This window comes from Trichechus manatus, unplaced genomic scaffold (genome assembly GCF_000243295.1).
Source record: "Trichechus manatus latirostris isolate Lorelei unplaced genomic scaffold, TriManLat1.0 scaffold00028, whole genome shotgun sequence".
Classification (NCBI taxonomy): Eukaryota; Metazoa; Chordata; class Mammalia; order Sirenia; family Trichechidae; genus Trichechus; species Trichechus manatus.
In genome coordinates this window covers 20,223,676-20,240,074 of record NW_004443964.1, presented here as the reverse complement: position 1 = coordinate 20,240,074, position 16,399 = coordinate 20,223,676, and the positions used below count along the sequence as shown (strand labels likewise).

At 40.5% G+C, this 16,399-nt stretch overlaps 1 protein-coding gene across 2 annotated transcripts in view; it reads right to left on the bottom strand.

The window, feature by feature from the left end:
* The window catches only part of NSF (N-ethylmaleimide sensitive factor, vesicle fusing ATPase), a 170,171-nt gene extending 156,674 nt beyond the window's left edge, over nt 1-13,497 (bottom strand). Inside the window, exon 1 of one of the 2 annotated variants that reach the window (XM_004374265.1) lies at nt 13,429-13,497. In XM_004374265.1, coding sequence (XP_004374322.1) covers nt 13,429-13,440 — 12 coding nt within the window. In that variant the 5' untranslated portion in view covers nt 13,441-13,497. The remainder of the gene's footprint in view (nt 1-13,428) is intronic. The other variant, XM_023729398.1, reaches the window with a different exon arrangement.
* Between the last annotated feature and the right edge of the window lie 2,902 nt (nt 13,498-16,399).

Here is a 16,399-nt window from a genome sequence, read left to right as displayed (position 1 = left end):
TCGAGTCATTGCTTTCAAGTCCTTTGGGTATATACCTAGAACAGAATTGCTGGGTAATATGGTAATCCTATGTTAAACCTTTGAGAAACCACAAAGCTGTTTTGCACAATGCCTATACCGTTCTGCAATCCCATCAGCAATGGATAAGGGTTCTAATTTCTCCATATCCTCCCCAACCCTTGTCATTTTCCATTTTCCTGATAACAGTCATCCTAGGATAAGGTGTTGAAAGGTTTTTGATGACTGATTCATTCTCTTGTTCCAGGTTTGTTGAGATTTTCTATTTCTTCTTGAGTCAGTTTAGGTAACCTGTGTTCTTAGATATTTTGAGGCACTACTGTTCTTGTATCATTTTACACTAAATTATTGGCTTATCGTTTTCAGACCATCCAGGTAATGTGAAATCAGGCTTCACATCTAAATGAAGGCCAGCTTGTGGGTAAAAATTCTCAGGAGAATGTTTTTTTACCCTTCTCATCACCATGAAAAAGTTTGAGACAGGAAGTCTTTCCAGATCCTTTGATGGGCAAGTTTATTTCTAGTTCACACTTATCATGAGGTGTAGACTCTTGAAGTCCCATCTTTTCTGGGGGTTGAGGGTTCTCCTAGAAAACTACCCTTCTTTATCTCCTGTTCTCTGAGCCCCTTGAGGTAGAAGCACAAGTTAAGAGGGTTTACAAATAAAGCCCTCAAGGCATAAGAATTTGGCTTATATCTCTGGGTACCTACCTTCACTTAGTTTTTAGCTTGATTATTCCTCACTTTCTGGCCAGTTCAGTCTATCTATTTAAATTTTTTGTTAAATATTTTATCTAGCATTTTTAACTGCTTCTATGGGAAGGTCAGCCAGAATACCCAATCTACTATACTACAGGAAATGACAATGCTTTCTTTAGTATTTGAAAATGGGGTGTAGGTGAAAGTATTAAATGGAAGATGATAACCATAAAGCCGAGAGATAACAAGGTTAAGTATATATTTGGAAAGACATGGGGGGGGGGGCGGGTATATCTTCAAGAATTTGTGAGGAACTAAATTAAAGAGCTCAAAATACTAAGTCAATGGTTCTCAACTTTAGCGTTCATCAGAATCACCTACAGAACCTGTTAAAACAGACTGCTGGGGCCCATTCCAAGAGTTTCTAAATTAGTCATTCCTGGGGGTGGGGGGGTGTCTGACAATTTGCATTTCTAACAAGTTCTCAGGTGATGCTGATGTTGCTGGTCTGCAGATTCCACTCTGAGTACCACTGTACTAAGTAAGGAGAAATCAAATTTGTAAAAATAACAATAACCAAACCAAATCTGCTGCCGTTGAGTTGATTCTAACTCATAGCAACCCTATAGGACAGAGCAGAACTACCCTACAGGGTTTCCAAGGAGTGGCTGGTGATTCGAACTGCCGAACATTTAGTTAGCAGCTGTAGCTCTTAATCACTGAGCTACTAGGGCTCCAATACTGACACTTAATTTCCTTCTACAATAGAAGAGAAGCAATGTACGGAAAATAGGCTTCAATAATGTCCTGGTCCATTTCATCATTTTACTTGGTAAATAAGTTTATTTTGATGTTTGATAAAAATAAATTAATTAGAAGATTATATGCAAAAAAGTTTTCAGATTCCACATCTTCATGAGGAACAGAAGGACTGTATTGGAGTCCAGCAGCTGTTTAAAGTTAGGTCTAAGCTGGATAACAGAATAAACAACAACATTATTTTGAGTATTCAATAGCTAGGCAAGAATATAACATTAAAATTCAAACTATAGACATTATCAGAAATGATAATTAATTAAAGTATTCAGAAATAAATGACTCGTGTATTCATTCATTCAACATCATTTATTGAATAATGCCTCCATGCTAGGTTCTAGTCTAACCTATGAGAACAAAGTCTGCTATCATCTCACAAAATTTTGTCACTGTTATTCTCTGGGGAAAAAGTAACCATAGAATCACTAATTTTTTAGCGCCCTCCCCCTCCCTCCCCCACCACCACCACACAGATGTTCTTTGGAAGACCCAAAATTAGTAATAATTGCTATTTTCATTGCTTGTCAAACCAGCTAAGAAAATGCTTGTTCACAACCATATAACACTAAAAACATTTTACATTAAAAAAAAAAAAAAATCAACAGTGAAGACTTGAAATACTCTTCATTATTTAGTGACTTTACAAAATGGATGGATTTCAAAAATGGTTTTAACTTGCAGATTATTTTTTACCTGAAAATTAATAACTTTCCCATTTTCTCCTCTACCAAAGATGCATATATGGCTAGTGCAAAATCCACCAGCACTGTAGCACTTCATTCTGAATTTAGCAAAGGACCAAAATACCCTGCATTACTCATACATAGCTGATGCTAATTCATTTGGTATCAAGTCTATAGAGCACAGAAATGTGACAAATTATTAGCACTTCTTGGCTTAATGTCAAAAAAATAAATCAGCTCAATTTTACTGAAGTGCTGTTTGGTTCTGCACTTGTAAAAAATAAAAAAAAAACGTAGGTCAAAATCAATACCAACAGATAAAGAGTATACATTTTAATAAAGGAGGGGGGTTAAGCTGCTCCTAAAATTCATACGGAAAAAGTAAAAGGCCAAGAAATGCCAAGTGAAGAAAAACAAGGAGGAAGCTCAACCTATCAGACAGCAAGAATTTTAAAGCTATGGTAATTAAAACAGAAGTACTGGTGCACATATAGACAAATAGACAAGTGAAACTGAATAAAGCCTAGACCCAGACTCATAAGGGAACTGGGTACAAAACAGAGACAGTGTTACAAATCAGTGGGGGGAAAGGATGGGCTCGATACATAATATTGGGACAACTGGCTATACATATGAAAAAGATAAAATTAGCTTCATAATTCACACCAAATACAAAAATAAATTCCAAATGAATTGAACATCAAAATGTGAAAAGCACAACTTTAAACCTTTTCATTAGAAAACCTTTGACTTCAGGGTGGGGAAAAATTTCTTGGAAAAGCACACAAAAGTACAAATCATAAAGGTTAAAAACTGGGTAATTATTACTATAATAAAATTTAAATCTAAAACTCTATAAACAAAAAGATCATCACTGTCTGGAAGAAGCTATTTACAACCAATAAAGGACTGGAACCCAAAACATGCCCTTCCTCTACCCCCACATTAGAAAAAAATGACAAACTCTACAAATCAACAAGAAAGATACAAACAGCCCAACAGAAAAAAGAAAAAAAATGTGTAAAGCATATACAAAGGTAACTCACTGAAGAGGAAATCCGAATGAGCAAGATGAAAAACGCTCAGTCTCTGCCCGGCTACCACCACTGACTGCTCTGACCAGGATCACAACAGAGGGTTCTGGACAGAGCTGGAGAAGGATGTAGAACATAATTCTAACTCACAAAAAAAAGAGCAGATTTACTGGCCTAAAGGAGACTGGAGAAACCCCAAGAGTATGGCCCCCAGACACCCTTTTAGCTCAGTGGTGAAGTTATCTCCGAGGTTCACTGTTCAGCCTGGGAGTGGACAGCCCCATAAAACCAAATGAGACTAACGAGGTACAGGAGTCCAGTGACAAGGGCCAGAAGGCAGAAGGGGACAAGAAAGCTGGTGATAGGAACGCAAGGCTGAGCAAGGATATTGCTGATGTGTTGTGAGATTGTTAACCATTGTCATAGGGCAACATTTGTATTAACTGTTAAATGAGAAACTATTTGGTTCTGTAAGCCTTCATCTTAGGTGACAGTAACAGCACAATTGGAAGAGCGTAGTCAGTGTCACTGGACTGTGCATGTAGAAATTTTTGAAATGGTGTAGCTCTGGCTATGTGTATTTTCACCAAAAAAAGGCTGAGAAGTTAGAGGGTTGACATGTTGTGGGGTTGTTAACCAATGTCATAAAACAATATGTGTACTACTGTTTCATGAGAAACTATTTGTTCTGTAAGCCTTCACCTGAAGTACAATCAAAAAAAGAAAAAGAAAAAAGAAAAAAAAAAAAGAAAAATGTTCAGTCTCACTAGTAATGAGAGAAAAACTGCAAACTTAAACAATGAGATAGTTTTACATCTATCAGACTGGTAAAAATTAAAATGTCTGCATTAATTGTTGGACAGGATATGAGGAATGGGCGCTCTGATATTGCCAGTGAGAGTGTAAACTGGTATAACTAGGTGAAGATGAATGTAACTTATTACCCAGCAATTCTACCTCTAGATATACATCCTAAAGAAACTCTTACATACATATGCAAGGAGACACACACAGGAACATGCACCCAGGAAAAAAGAAATTGGAAACCATCTAAGTTGTCCTCTAACAAGAAAATGGATAATTGTGATATATTCACAAAACAGAATACTACACAGTAGTTAAACAGAATTAATTGGCTCTCTATATATCAACATGCCTAAATCTCAAAAACTATTTTAAATGAAAAATGCGGGTTGCAGAAGGAAATATACAATATGACACCATTATATAGATTTTAAAAACACAAAAACAGTACATTGTTTATGGGCACAAATATATGTAGATGTGGACAGAACAGCTCTACATCAACTCTGGGATAGTGGATACTTCAAGGAAAGGTCAGTGGACTCGAGAAAGGATACAAAGGGGATTCAATGGGATCTGTAACATTTTATTTCTAATTTTAAAAAAGATCTGAAACAAATGTCACAATATGTTAACATTCCTTAAATATGAGTGGTGAGCACAGGGGTGTGTATGTTATGTTAGCTGCTGTACTTTTCAGCATGTTTGAAATCTCTTAAGGTATGCATAAGTTATACTTATTTAAAATGCATATTTTCTAGAAATAGTTATAATCAAACAAGAAATATTCAGTTTCACATTTAAAAAAAAAAGTTGGAAATGATGAGGTTAAATCACCAGAAAACTGAAGTCGAGACAAGGCAGGTCTCAGAGCCCACTCAGTGGTATTAATTAGTGAAATATGAAAGCGGATCTCATTAAGAGATTTTTACCTCAAACACCATCACTAGAGCATGAAACTTTAAAAACTGTATTATCATAAGTGTCCAACGTATTGCCAATGCAGGTGTTTCTAATGGTTCACTGTTCTGTCAATTCAGAATTTTTTAGAGCAAGACAATATACTTTCCTCTTATACCTTTACCCCTTAAATACTTGAAAAAAGTATATACCCATCCTAAGCACAAGCTCCTCCAGGTTTCAGAAAGAAGCAGCTACTTAATTATGCTTTAAACAGTTCAATTTCATTTTCTAAAATGTATTACATTTGCAGATAACTTTTAAAATTTCTACTAAAGTAATATACAAAAACAATTACTGTATACAGACTGCTGAAAGTTGATGTGCTTAGGATACTATCTTAGTTATGTCGTACTGCTGTAACAGAAATAACACAAGTAGATGGCTTTAACAAAGAGAAATTTATTCTCTCAGTCTAGGAGGCTAGAAGTACAGATGCAGGGTGCCAGCTCCAGAGGAAGGCTTTCTCTCTCTGTCAGCTCTGGGGGAAGGTCCTGGTCATTAGTCTTCCCCCAGTCTAGGAACTTCTCAACGCAGGGACCCCAAGTCCAAAGGATGCACTCTGCTCCTGGCACTGCTTTCTTGGTGGTATGAGGTCCCCTTGTCTCTCTGCTCACTTCTCTCTTTTATATCTCAAAAGAGATGTACTCAAGACACAACCTAATATTGTAGATTGAGTCCTGTTTCATTAACATAACTGCCTCTAATCCTGCCTCATGAACATCATAGAGGTTAGGATTTACAACACATAGGAAAATCATGTCAGATGATGAAATAGTGGACAATCACACAATACTGGGAATCACAGGCTAGCCAAGTTGACACACATTTTGGGGGGACACAATTCAATCCATAAAGATAACAAAACTTTGATTTAGGGAACAGGACTACTAAACACCTTACATTCTTTGTTTTCACTTGTAGTACTACACACGAGCTAACCCCAATTTATACCTTGTGTTCCAAAACTTCCATCTGAAGTTTGGTTATTTGGAAATGATGTCATTCATTCATAAAATGTTATAAATGACTAGGTTTCTAGCCTAGGCTGCAAAGCTTCTTCAACAGCTTTTCAATTCCTAACTGATACTGAATATACTGGCCTGCCCTAGTCAAAATGCTCTATTAGGTAACTTATCCCTAACACATTTCTACTCCTAAGGGAGTCCTTCTTTCCCTGTCGTTGTTAGGTGCCGTCGAGTCAGTTCCAACTATAGCAACCCTACGTACAACAAAACGAAACACTGCCTGGTCTTGCACCATCCTCACAATCGTTGTTATGCTCGAGCCCATTGTTACAGCCACTGTGTCAATCCATCTCATTGAGGGTCATATTCTTTTTTGCTGACCCTCTACTTTACCAAGCATGATGTCCTCCTTCAGGGACTGGTCCCTCCTGTTAACAAGTCCAAAGTATGTGAGACAAAGTCTCGCCATCCTTGCTTCTGAGGAGCATTCTGGTTGTACTTGTTCCAAGACAGATTTGTTCCTTCTTCTGGCACTCCATGGTATATTCAATATTCTTTGCCAACACCATAATTCAAAGGCACCTTAGTCCTCAAGGTGACATCTTTTCTTTTTAAAACTTTAAAGAGGTCTTCTGCAGTAGACTTGCCCATTGCAATGCGTCATCTGATTTCTTCACCGCTGCTTCCATGGGCGTTGATTGTGGGTCCAAGTAAAATGAAATCCTTTACAATTTCAATTATTTTCTCTGTTTATCATGATGCTGGAGCCCTGGTGGCACAGTGGTTAAGTGTTCAGCTGCAAATCAAAACGCTAGCAGTTTAAATCCACCAGCCGCTCCTTGGAAACCCTATAGGTCAGTCCTACTCTGTCCTACAGGGTCGCTATGAGTCAGAATTGATTCGACAGCATTAGTCAGTCAGTCATCACGATGTTGCTTATTGGTCCAGTTGTGAGGATTTCTGTTTTATGCTGAAGTGTAATTCATACTGAAGGCTGTAGTCTTTGATCTTTATCAATAAGTGCTTCAAGTCCTCTTCGCTTTCAACAAGCAAGGCTGTGTCATCTGCATATCGCAGGTTGTTAATGAGTCTTCCTCCAATCCTGATGCCACCTTCTTCTTCATATACTCCAGCTTCTCAGATTATCTGCTGAGCACATGGACTGAATAAGTATGGTGAAAGGATACAACCCTGACGCACAACTTTCCCAACTTTAAACCACATAGTATCCCCTTGTATTGTTCAAATGACTGCCTCTTGGTCTGCGTACAGGTTCCTCATAAGCACAATTAAGTGTTCTGGAATTCCCATTCTTTGCAATGTTATCCATAATTTGTTATGATCTACACAAAAGAATGCCTTTGCACAGTCAATAAAACACAAGTAAACATCTTTCTGGTATTCTCTGCTTTCAGCCAAGATCCATCTGACATTAGCAATGGATATCCCTTGTTCCACATCCTCTTCAGAATCTGGCTTGAATTTCTGGCAACTCTCTGTCGATGTACTGCTGCAACTGGTTTTGAATTATCTTCAGCAAAAATTTACTTGCTTGTGACATTAATGATATTGTTCGATAATTTCCACATTCTGCTGGATCACCTTTCTTTGGAATGAGTACAAATATGGATATCTTCCAGTCAGTTGGCTAGGCAGCTGTCTTCCAAATTTCTTGGCATAGACGAGTGAGCGCTTCCAGTGCTGCATCCATTTGTCTAAACATTTCAATTCGTATTTTGTCAGTTCCTGGAGCCTTGTTTTTCACCAATGCCTTCAGTGCAGCTTGGATTTTTTTCCTTCATTACCATTGGTTCTTGATCACATGCTACCTCTTGAAATGGCTGAACACTGACCAACTCTTTTTGGTATAGTAACTCTGTGTATTCTTTCCACCTTCCTTTTTATGCTTCCTGCGTCATTTAACATTTTCCCTGTAGAATCCTTCAATATTGCAACTCGAGGCTTGAATTTTTTCTCCAATTCTTTCAGCTTGAGAAATGTTGCACATGTTCTTCCCCTCTGGTTTTCTAATTCCAGGTCGTTGCACATGTCATTATAATACTTTGTCTTCTCAAGCAGCCCTTTGAAATCTTCCGTTCAGCTCTTTTATTTCACCATTTCTTCCATTTGCTTTAGCTATTCCGTGTTCAAGAGCAAAGTTTCAGAGTCTCTTCTATTTCAGTCTTTTCTTTCTTTCCTGTCTTTTAATGACCTCTTGCTTTCTTCATGTATGATGTCCTTGATGTCATTCTACAACTCGTCTGGTTTGGTCATTAGTGTTCAATGCGTCAAATCTATTCTTGAGATGGTCTCTAAATTCAGGTGGGATATACTCAAGGTCATTCTTTGGCTCTAGTGGACTTGTTCTAATTTTTTTCAACTTGAACTTGAACTTCCATATGAGCAGCTGATGGTCTGTTCCGCAGTTGGCCCTTGGCCTTGTTCTGACCGATGATATTGAGCTTTTCCATCATGTCTTTCTACAGATGTAGTTGACTTGATTCCGGGGCGTTCCATCTGGCAAGGTCCACGTGTATACTCACTGTTTATGTTGTTGAAAAAAGGTATTTGCAGTGAAGAAGTCGTTGGTCTTGCAAAATTCTGTCATGCGATCTCCAGCACTGTTTCTATAACCAAAGCCATATTTTTCCATAGGTTCCAACTTAACATCATCATACTCCCATTTCTTCACAACAGGGTACCTCAACTATGTGTTAGGATTTAGGAAGAAAGCAATCCACTGGTTTCATTTGCGTTAATATATTTATACTTTCAGAAAGGGACTGCTGACTCTTCAGTGAGAATTCTGGCAATTTAACACGATAAAGTGCAAAAAATTTCAGGCAGCGTGAAGATTTTTCACTCTTTTCTTCTCTTTTTCTGGAAGTGGGGTAGTGGTGGTAAAATAAAAAAAAAAAAAAAAACCAAATCTGTTGCCATCAAGTCGATTCTGACTCATAGCGACACCATACGACAGAGTAGAACTGTCCCATAGGGTTTCCAAGGAGCGGCTAGTGGATTCGAACTGCCGAACATTTGGTTAGCAGCTGAGCTCTTAATTACTACACCACCAAGGCTCCAGCAGTGTTAGGATCCAAACCCACTGCCATCGAGTCGATTCTGACTCATAATGAGCCTACAGGACAGAGTAGAACTGTCCCATAGAATTTCCAAAGAACAGCTGGTGGATTCAAACTGCTGACCTTTTGGTCAGCAGCCATAGTTCTTAACCAGTGCACCACCAGGGCTCCGGTGGTAGGATAGGGGCCTAGAAAGCAACACCAAACAGAGGAGTACCCAGAGTCTGCTATCCTAAACTATTACTGCTACATTTCACAGATTCCTTTCCTCTGATTCCAGGATTCCTGAGCAGCTGTAGCAAGAGGGCTCTGAAAGAGGACATGGAGGCCTGGGGCAGTGGTAGCCATTTGTACGTGGAGTTCGTTTATAAGTAAGGGCCTGTATTTCAGTGTAAGTAACAAAGACTACGACTTTAGGATGTAGTTTATTACTAGCAAAAATAAAACAAACAAACAGCTGAGAAAACATATTAACTAAAATTGAAAGGCCACAGGGAACCAGATAAGTTCAAATCAACTGATCATTTTATTATCAAATGTATCCAATTTACCATTCCATATTTTTTCTCATACAGTAAATACACTTAAAAATAAGGACAAAAATTATTTTCTTTTAAATTTTTACTTTTCTGGTTAGGGACTGCAAGGCGTTTTAGGGATTAATCAGGCTCTGATGACCTGAATGCTGTATACTGAATAACATCACACATTTTATTCTTCAGCCAATTTCCCAGATGAATTAAACATGATGCTTTCTTTATCGGCCAGAAAAAGCAAAGGACAAGATACAGTTTACTAATGCCATCAATGGTAACATCAGTGACACAACAAAGAAAATCTTCAATTACATAGTGAACACAATACCGTTTACAAGATGACAGTATTGTTCGCAATTAGGTGCTGTAGAGTCAGTTCCAACTCATAGAGACGCTATGTACAACAGAATGTCAAAATTAATTAAAAGCAATATTAATTCAAAATAAATTTTCTCCCACAGAAAGGAAACACAGAACCTATTTTTAAGGGCATTGCAACCAGGCTAACTCTATTTGCTGAGTATCAGTAGTCGTCAGAAAATTAAGGCTATCAGAAGAAATGATAGATGACCAGAGATGGGCCAAAGTTGTTCAGATTTTCCAAAAGGTAGAAGGTAGTTTCAGAAAATTAAACCTTGACCTCAATTTCCAAAAAGCTGTAGGTAAGGTAAATCTGTTGTTGTTGGCTGCTATCGAGTTGGCCCCCAACTAATGGCAACCCCATGTACAATGGGATCGAACCTGTATGGGAGGTAAGAATTCTACCACTGAACCACCACTGCCCCTCTAAGGTAAACTGAAAGAAAAAAAAAAATACCCTTCTAACAGAGCTGACACTAGAATGGGCTGGCTTTATGGTGATGCATTCATCCTCTATCACTAGGGTATTCAGAGATTAGATTCATTTTCAACAAAAATTTATTGAGCGCTAGGTTCCAGGCAGTATGCAAAGCACAGATGATAATATTAAGTAAAGAACTAACATGGTCTCTGCTTTTCATGGAAGATAAAATCTAGCTGTGGAGGTAAATATCACACACACTACTAAATTTAAAATGACAAAAGTCTCTCAAGGAAGGGAACACAGGTCTTCAAGAGCACATAACAAAGGATCCTGATTTAACAGCGTGGGATTAGAACAGGCTTCCCGTAAGTAGCTGAGTGAGCTGAGTAGGAGTTAAATGGGTGAGGGAAGAGCAGTACACAAAAAGAAAACAGCACCTGCAAAGCCTTGTGTGATAAGAGAGAATACTGCAGACTCAAGGGATTGAACAGCTTATACAACCAGGGTGCAGAGAGTAAGGCGGTTAAGTGGAGAGAAGCAGGAACAGATCCTTCAAAGTCTCATTAAGGACTGATCTTCTCCCAAAAGCAATGGGCTGCTACTGAGGGAGGGGTTTAAGCAGCAATGGGACAGGGCGGGGAACAGTCAAATTTGGATTTTAAAAAGATCCATCTGACTGCAATGTGGAGAATAAATTAGAGGTGGCCCAGAATGCTGTTGGAGACCACTTAAGCGCCTCCTCAAGTAGTCCAGACCAGAAATGCTAGTAGTTTGCGCAAAGGAGGTAGAAATGATAATGTAGAGAAGTGGACAGAATGAAGTGATTTTTAGGAGGTTAAGATGACAGGACTCATGTGACAGTCCAATGGGTGATTTGAGTAAAGTTCAAGGCAGCAATGCCCCAAGCCAGATTCTCTGGCCTTTATATGTTTTATTTTGTTTTTTGGTTGGGGGGGGGGGGGAGGCCACAGCTCAGTGATGAATTTTGCTGGCAAGCAGAGGGGCAGGGGATGTGGTAAGAGAGAAAAGGTAAAAAGGATGATGTCCCACACCCTTTCAGGTTTTCAATCTATATAATTGGACTGATGGTGGTACCATTCCACTGAGATAGGATACACAGGAAAACTACTAGTTTAGCTAGGTTAAGATGACGGGTTCAGGTTTGAACAAGTTGAGTTTGAGGGGCCTTAGTTTTAAATAAGCATTTGACATAATGATCTGGAACTTACGTAGTTCCAGACTGGGGGTAAAATATTGGGCATCACTGGCATATAGATAGCAGTTGAAGCTGTGGGCTTGGAAGAGATTGCTTGAGAAAATGGAGTGAGAAGAGCGCCTTGAGGAATACCACCAAAATAACAGGGTAGAGGACGGTGAGTCAGCAAAAGAGAGGTATGACTAAAAACAGGCGCAAGGCCTCACAGAAGCCATCAGAAGAGCATTTTCCATGAAGGAGGTCATGGTCAACAATGTCAAACGTTGCTGAGACATCAACTATAAGGACGGACAAATGTCAGTTAAATTTAGGGGCACATTTCAGTGGGATGATAGGGCAAGAAATCAGACTGCAGTGGGTTGAGGGGTGAGTGGGTGGTAAGCAAATGGGAGACAATATAGATAACTCTATCAAGATGTCTGGCTATGGAAGGGAAGAGGTGATAGCTGTGGGGGTTGCTGGAGGATTTGTTTTAAGAGAGGAGAAGCTTGAGTATGTTAGAAGGAGGAGGTGAATATACAGAAGAGGTTCATCAAACAAAACAAAAGCCACTGCTGTCAAGAGTCGATTCGGACTCATAGTGACCCTACAGGACAGAGAAGAACTGCCCCATAAGGTTTCCAAGGCTGTAAATCTTTAGGGATGCAGACTGCCACATCTTTCTCATTTGGAGTGGCTGGTGGGTTTGTACCTCCGACCTTTTGGTTAGCAGCTGAGTGCTTAACCATTGTGCCACCGGGGCTCCTGGATAAAAGGGGAGGTTATGGTGAAAAGGACGAGAAAACTGTCAAACTAAATGACCTTTAAAGTCTCTTCTGACTCTAGAATTTCATGATCTGCAATTCCCTTTAGATAGGGCATCTGCATGTATGCATAAACTAAAGGCATTTGCATGTATGCATTAATCTATGCAAACTTATTCAAATATTCTGGCATAAATAAATGAATCAAGCACATACTTTAGCCCCTAATGACGCAGTTAATGTCCCCAGGTTTATGGCCAGTATAATCTCTGGCAGAATTCATCCCTCAGTGAGCTTTTAGCCCAGCGGACACCGCAGTACAGCGCAGAATCAGCCCTATCTCCACTCGCCAAACCCATCCTACGTGGTGATCCTAGAAGCTAAAGGAGGAAGTAAAATTTAAAACCCTGAAACTACAGCATATTCTGCTGCACTGGAAGCGACTGTCATTTAGAAAAACAAAACACGACAGACACCCCAAATCCATCCCCACCTCAAGCTGAATCCATTCCTGCCTGACCCGCCAGTGACAGGTCCCAGATGGCCGGGGTTTAACACTCATTCATTTGCACCCCCTCCTCCTTTCACAAGCCCCTTCATTTGTGAAGAACCAGAAACGGGTTCCTAATGACTCTTCCTAAGCCCCTCGCCCGGCCGCAGCAGACAACTCTCTAAAGCTATTCCAGCGGCTCCATCTAACGAGTCCTCGCAAGGGGTGCGGAGAAACCCCCCCGAGTCCGTGAGACCGGGCTGGAACCGCCACAGCCCTGCAGCTGCCGTGAGGGACGAGGGAAACAAGCCCCTAGGGATAGAAACTGAGAATTAAGAGAGATACAGGAGACTCGAGGGGTGAGGGGGGGGGTCACCTCCACTCGAGCTTCCCAAAGGGGATAGAGTTTCTAAGGAGAGTTAATCCCCTGCGACCGCTCCCCATTCTTCCCCTCAAGCCCTTCTCTGGCCTCTCGCTTCATCGAATGCCCCATTTGCTCAGACTTATTTCCGGTTCCCTATAAAGCGAAGTCTCGATCTCGGAGTGACCGCGAGCCCAGAGCCCCCGCCTCGAGCCGCGGCTCCGGCCGGCACTCACCCGGCCCGCCATCTTCACCAACACGTCCGGCTCCGCAACTGCAGCTCAGCGCTCGGGAGAGCCCGCCCCAACCGCGCGCGCGCGCGCGACCGTCCCCCACCGAGCGCGCGACCGCCGCCCGTCCTCGCGCAGCCGCGCAGCCGCCGTGAGACCGCGCGCGCTCCGGGTCGCGTCCCCGGGGCCCCCACTCGGCAGACGCGAGGGGCGGGCGGAGGCGGGGGAGGAGCGAGAGAAGTGGAGCCCCGGCGCCATTTTGAATGGAAGGTTCTTGTGTCGGTCGGTGCTGTGGCTTTGTATTTCTAAAGAATACATGACGACCAGTGACTTTCTCAAGGGCTCTTTGTGCTCTGGGATTTGTAGCAAGGCCTTTGATGCTTTTAATCGCTTAGCCCCTGCTTATCTCTTTGCCAGTTGCTGTTCGCCTTTTCATGACCATTTAGCTTTATGCTTCCAGAAGCACTTAAATGTGATAATGTACATAAGAGCACCCAGCAGCGGTTATTGGCCTTTCCCCCAAGGAAGATAGTTCTGAATTCAAATTCTACAAGAATTCAGGAAACCCTGGTGGCTGAGTGGTTAGGAGCTACGGCTGCTAACCAAAAGGGCAGCAGTTTTAATCCACCAGGTGCTCTTTGGAAACTCTGTGGGGCAGTTCTACTCTGTCCTATAGGGTCGCTATGAGTCGGAATCTACTCGACGGCGGTGGGCTTGGGGTTTTTTTTTTTTTTTTTTTTTGGTAGGCGTGTTTTCCTACCTCCAGGAAAACTGTAAAAGTTGGCATTTACATCTACCTGTGTGTGGCCAGGAAAACTCAAGTCTGTATTTTCAAATTTGAAAGTGAATTCTCATTTTTATGGTTTTTTTAAAATATATTTTTAAATTTTATGTATTATTAAATATATGCTATAGTTGTCTGTGTTTATAAAGATAATTTGTATCTTTAATAATCTTTTTTCGTTTTCCAGTGTTGTTTCAGTCTAGACAATGACCTTGGTGGAATATGTTCCACCATTTAGACAGTGGACTTGGTTGAACATGGTGTAATTTGAATAAAAGATGCCCTTCATTCAGCTCTTTTTTCCTCTGTTGTTTCTTTCTACCATACCATCTCCTTACTGGAATCTCAGGATAGCTAACTTCAAGCACCCTTCTAGAAGGGAAGTTCTGCCAAATGGGCTTCTCTGATGATTTTATTGCCCCTTTTATATTTCTCTTCATATTTACACAAGACAATAGGGACTCGTAGGATTTGTTATCTTTTGTTTCTCAGTTAATTTTTAAAAATGGATTTTTTCAACATGAGGAAAGGAAGGTAAGAATCAAAAGAGCTGGGCATGCTTAGCAATTTAAAATTGAGAACAAATAAAATCAGAAAGTGACCAGAAGATGGGCCAGTGACAGAAGAAAAAATTTATGCCAGTTTCATAAACTTTCACACTGAACCTGAGAACCAGAGTGCTTTGCTGGACAAATCAGCTGTTAACTAAATCATGGGTGGATCAGAGAGGTTACCAGAAAAGATAGGGAACTTGCTGACTTTTGATCTATTAACTTGAAAAAGCTATAAAAACAGCTGTTAGAATGGATTTGGGAGCCAGGAGGACGCTTAGGATCTTATCCTTGTCCTTGCTCTGCCAGTCCCTTCACCTGTGTCCCTTCACCTCTCTGAACTCAGTTTTCTTATTTGTAAAGTTAGAGGTATAATTAGATGAGTTTTCATGGCTCACATTTTTCAATCCTTTAAATCTATAAATCGAAGAGATTTTGTGCACATAATTACAGGATTCAGAAGATGACATTGGCTCTCAGTCCAATGATTTGGCATTATTTTCAAGGCTAGAGAATAATGAAAATACATTTATTTATACTACTAGTTTGTCTGTCTTGTTTTTCTAAGTAAGTTAGGTTGCAAGCGGAAATGTCTTCCATCTCCCCACCAAGGAAAAATGTTTATCATCTTGGAAAATATGCCTACTGGAGAGGCCTCCTCTTGCTTCCTCGTGTGTCAGCCTATGTCCCTACTTATCCATGATAAGCAATCCTTTACATCCTCCCATGAATGGTATAAATAAAATAGAACTGTGTGTACAGCCCTGAAGAGTCTACCAAAGAAATCACAAGCAGACGTAGCCCCTGTCCTTCACATGCTTAGCACCCATCTGGAGGAGAAGGATTCTGAGACATTGCTCCAGATGGTCCACATGACTGTACATACCATCTGTGCCTTGCTCTGATATTCAAGGTCATCTTAGAAACTGAGTGAGTGGAGATGATTCTGCATCACCTGAGCAATCCGTGCGTTGAGAGTCAATAGACAACAAATGCTTTTGCCACCCCAAATTTATTCCCCCTTCTGGTGCATGCAGCCTTAGAAAGGTTGTCAGACAAGAAGATACTCTGTCCTCCCCTGACCCAGATGTGAGCACAGAACCCAGGCTCAGTCAATAGCTCTCTCCCAAGCGACTGCAATCTTGACTATCCTGAGGAAAAAGAAAAAAGAAAATGGTTAGAGCTGATTTACCCCAATGGTGACACCTTAAGAGACCATCTACTAGTTATCTAGATTCCTGGAGTTTACATGGTTTCTGTCTTCTGCAAAATCTGGTTGCCCCTTTCTGTCTTCATTTCTTTGAGTTAATCACCATACTTCCCTACTTCAAAAAATACTTCCCCTAGCTATTCAGTGATCCTTGAAATCCTTTTAATAAGCTTTCCTTTTACAGTGGGGGCCCTGGTGGTGCAGTGGTTAAGAGCTACGGCTGCTAACCAAAAGGTCAGCAGTTCAAATCAAGCAACTTCTCCTTGGAAACCTTATGGGGCAGTTTTACTTTGTCCTATAGGGTCACTGTGAGTCAGAATCAACTCAATGGCAATGAGTTTGGGTTTTTTTGGTTTTTACGGTGAGAAAATAGGTTAGACAATTAACAGAATGGTTTAAATTCATCCTGAAATGTAAATGACGTCATTTTCT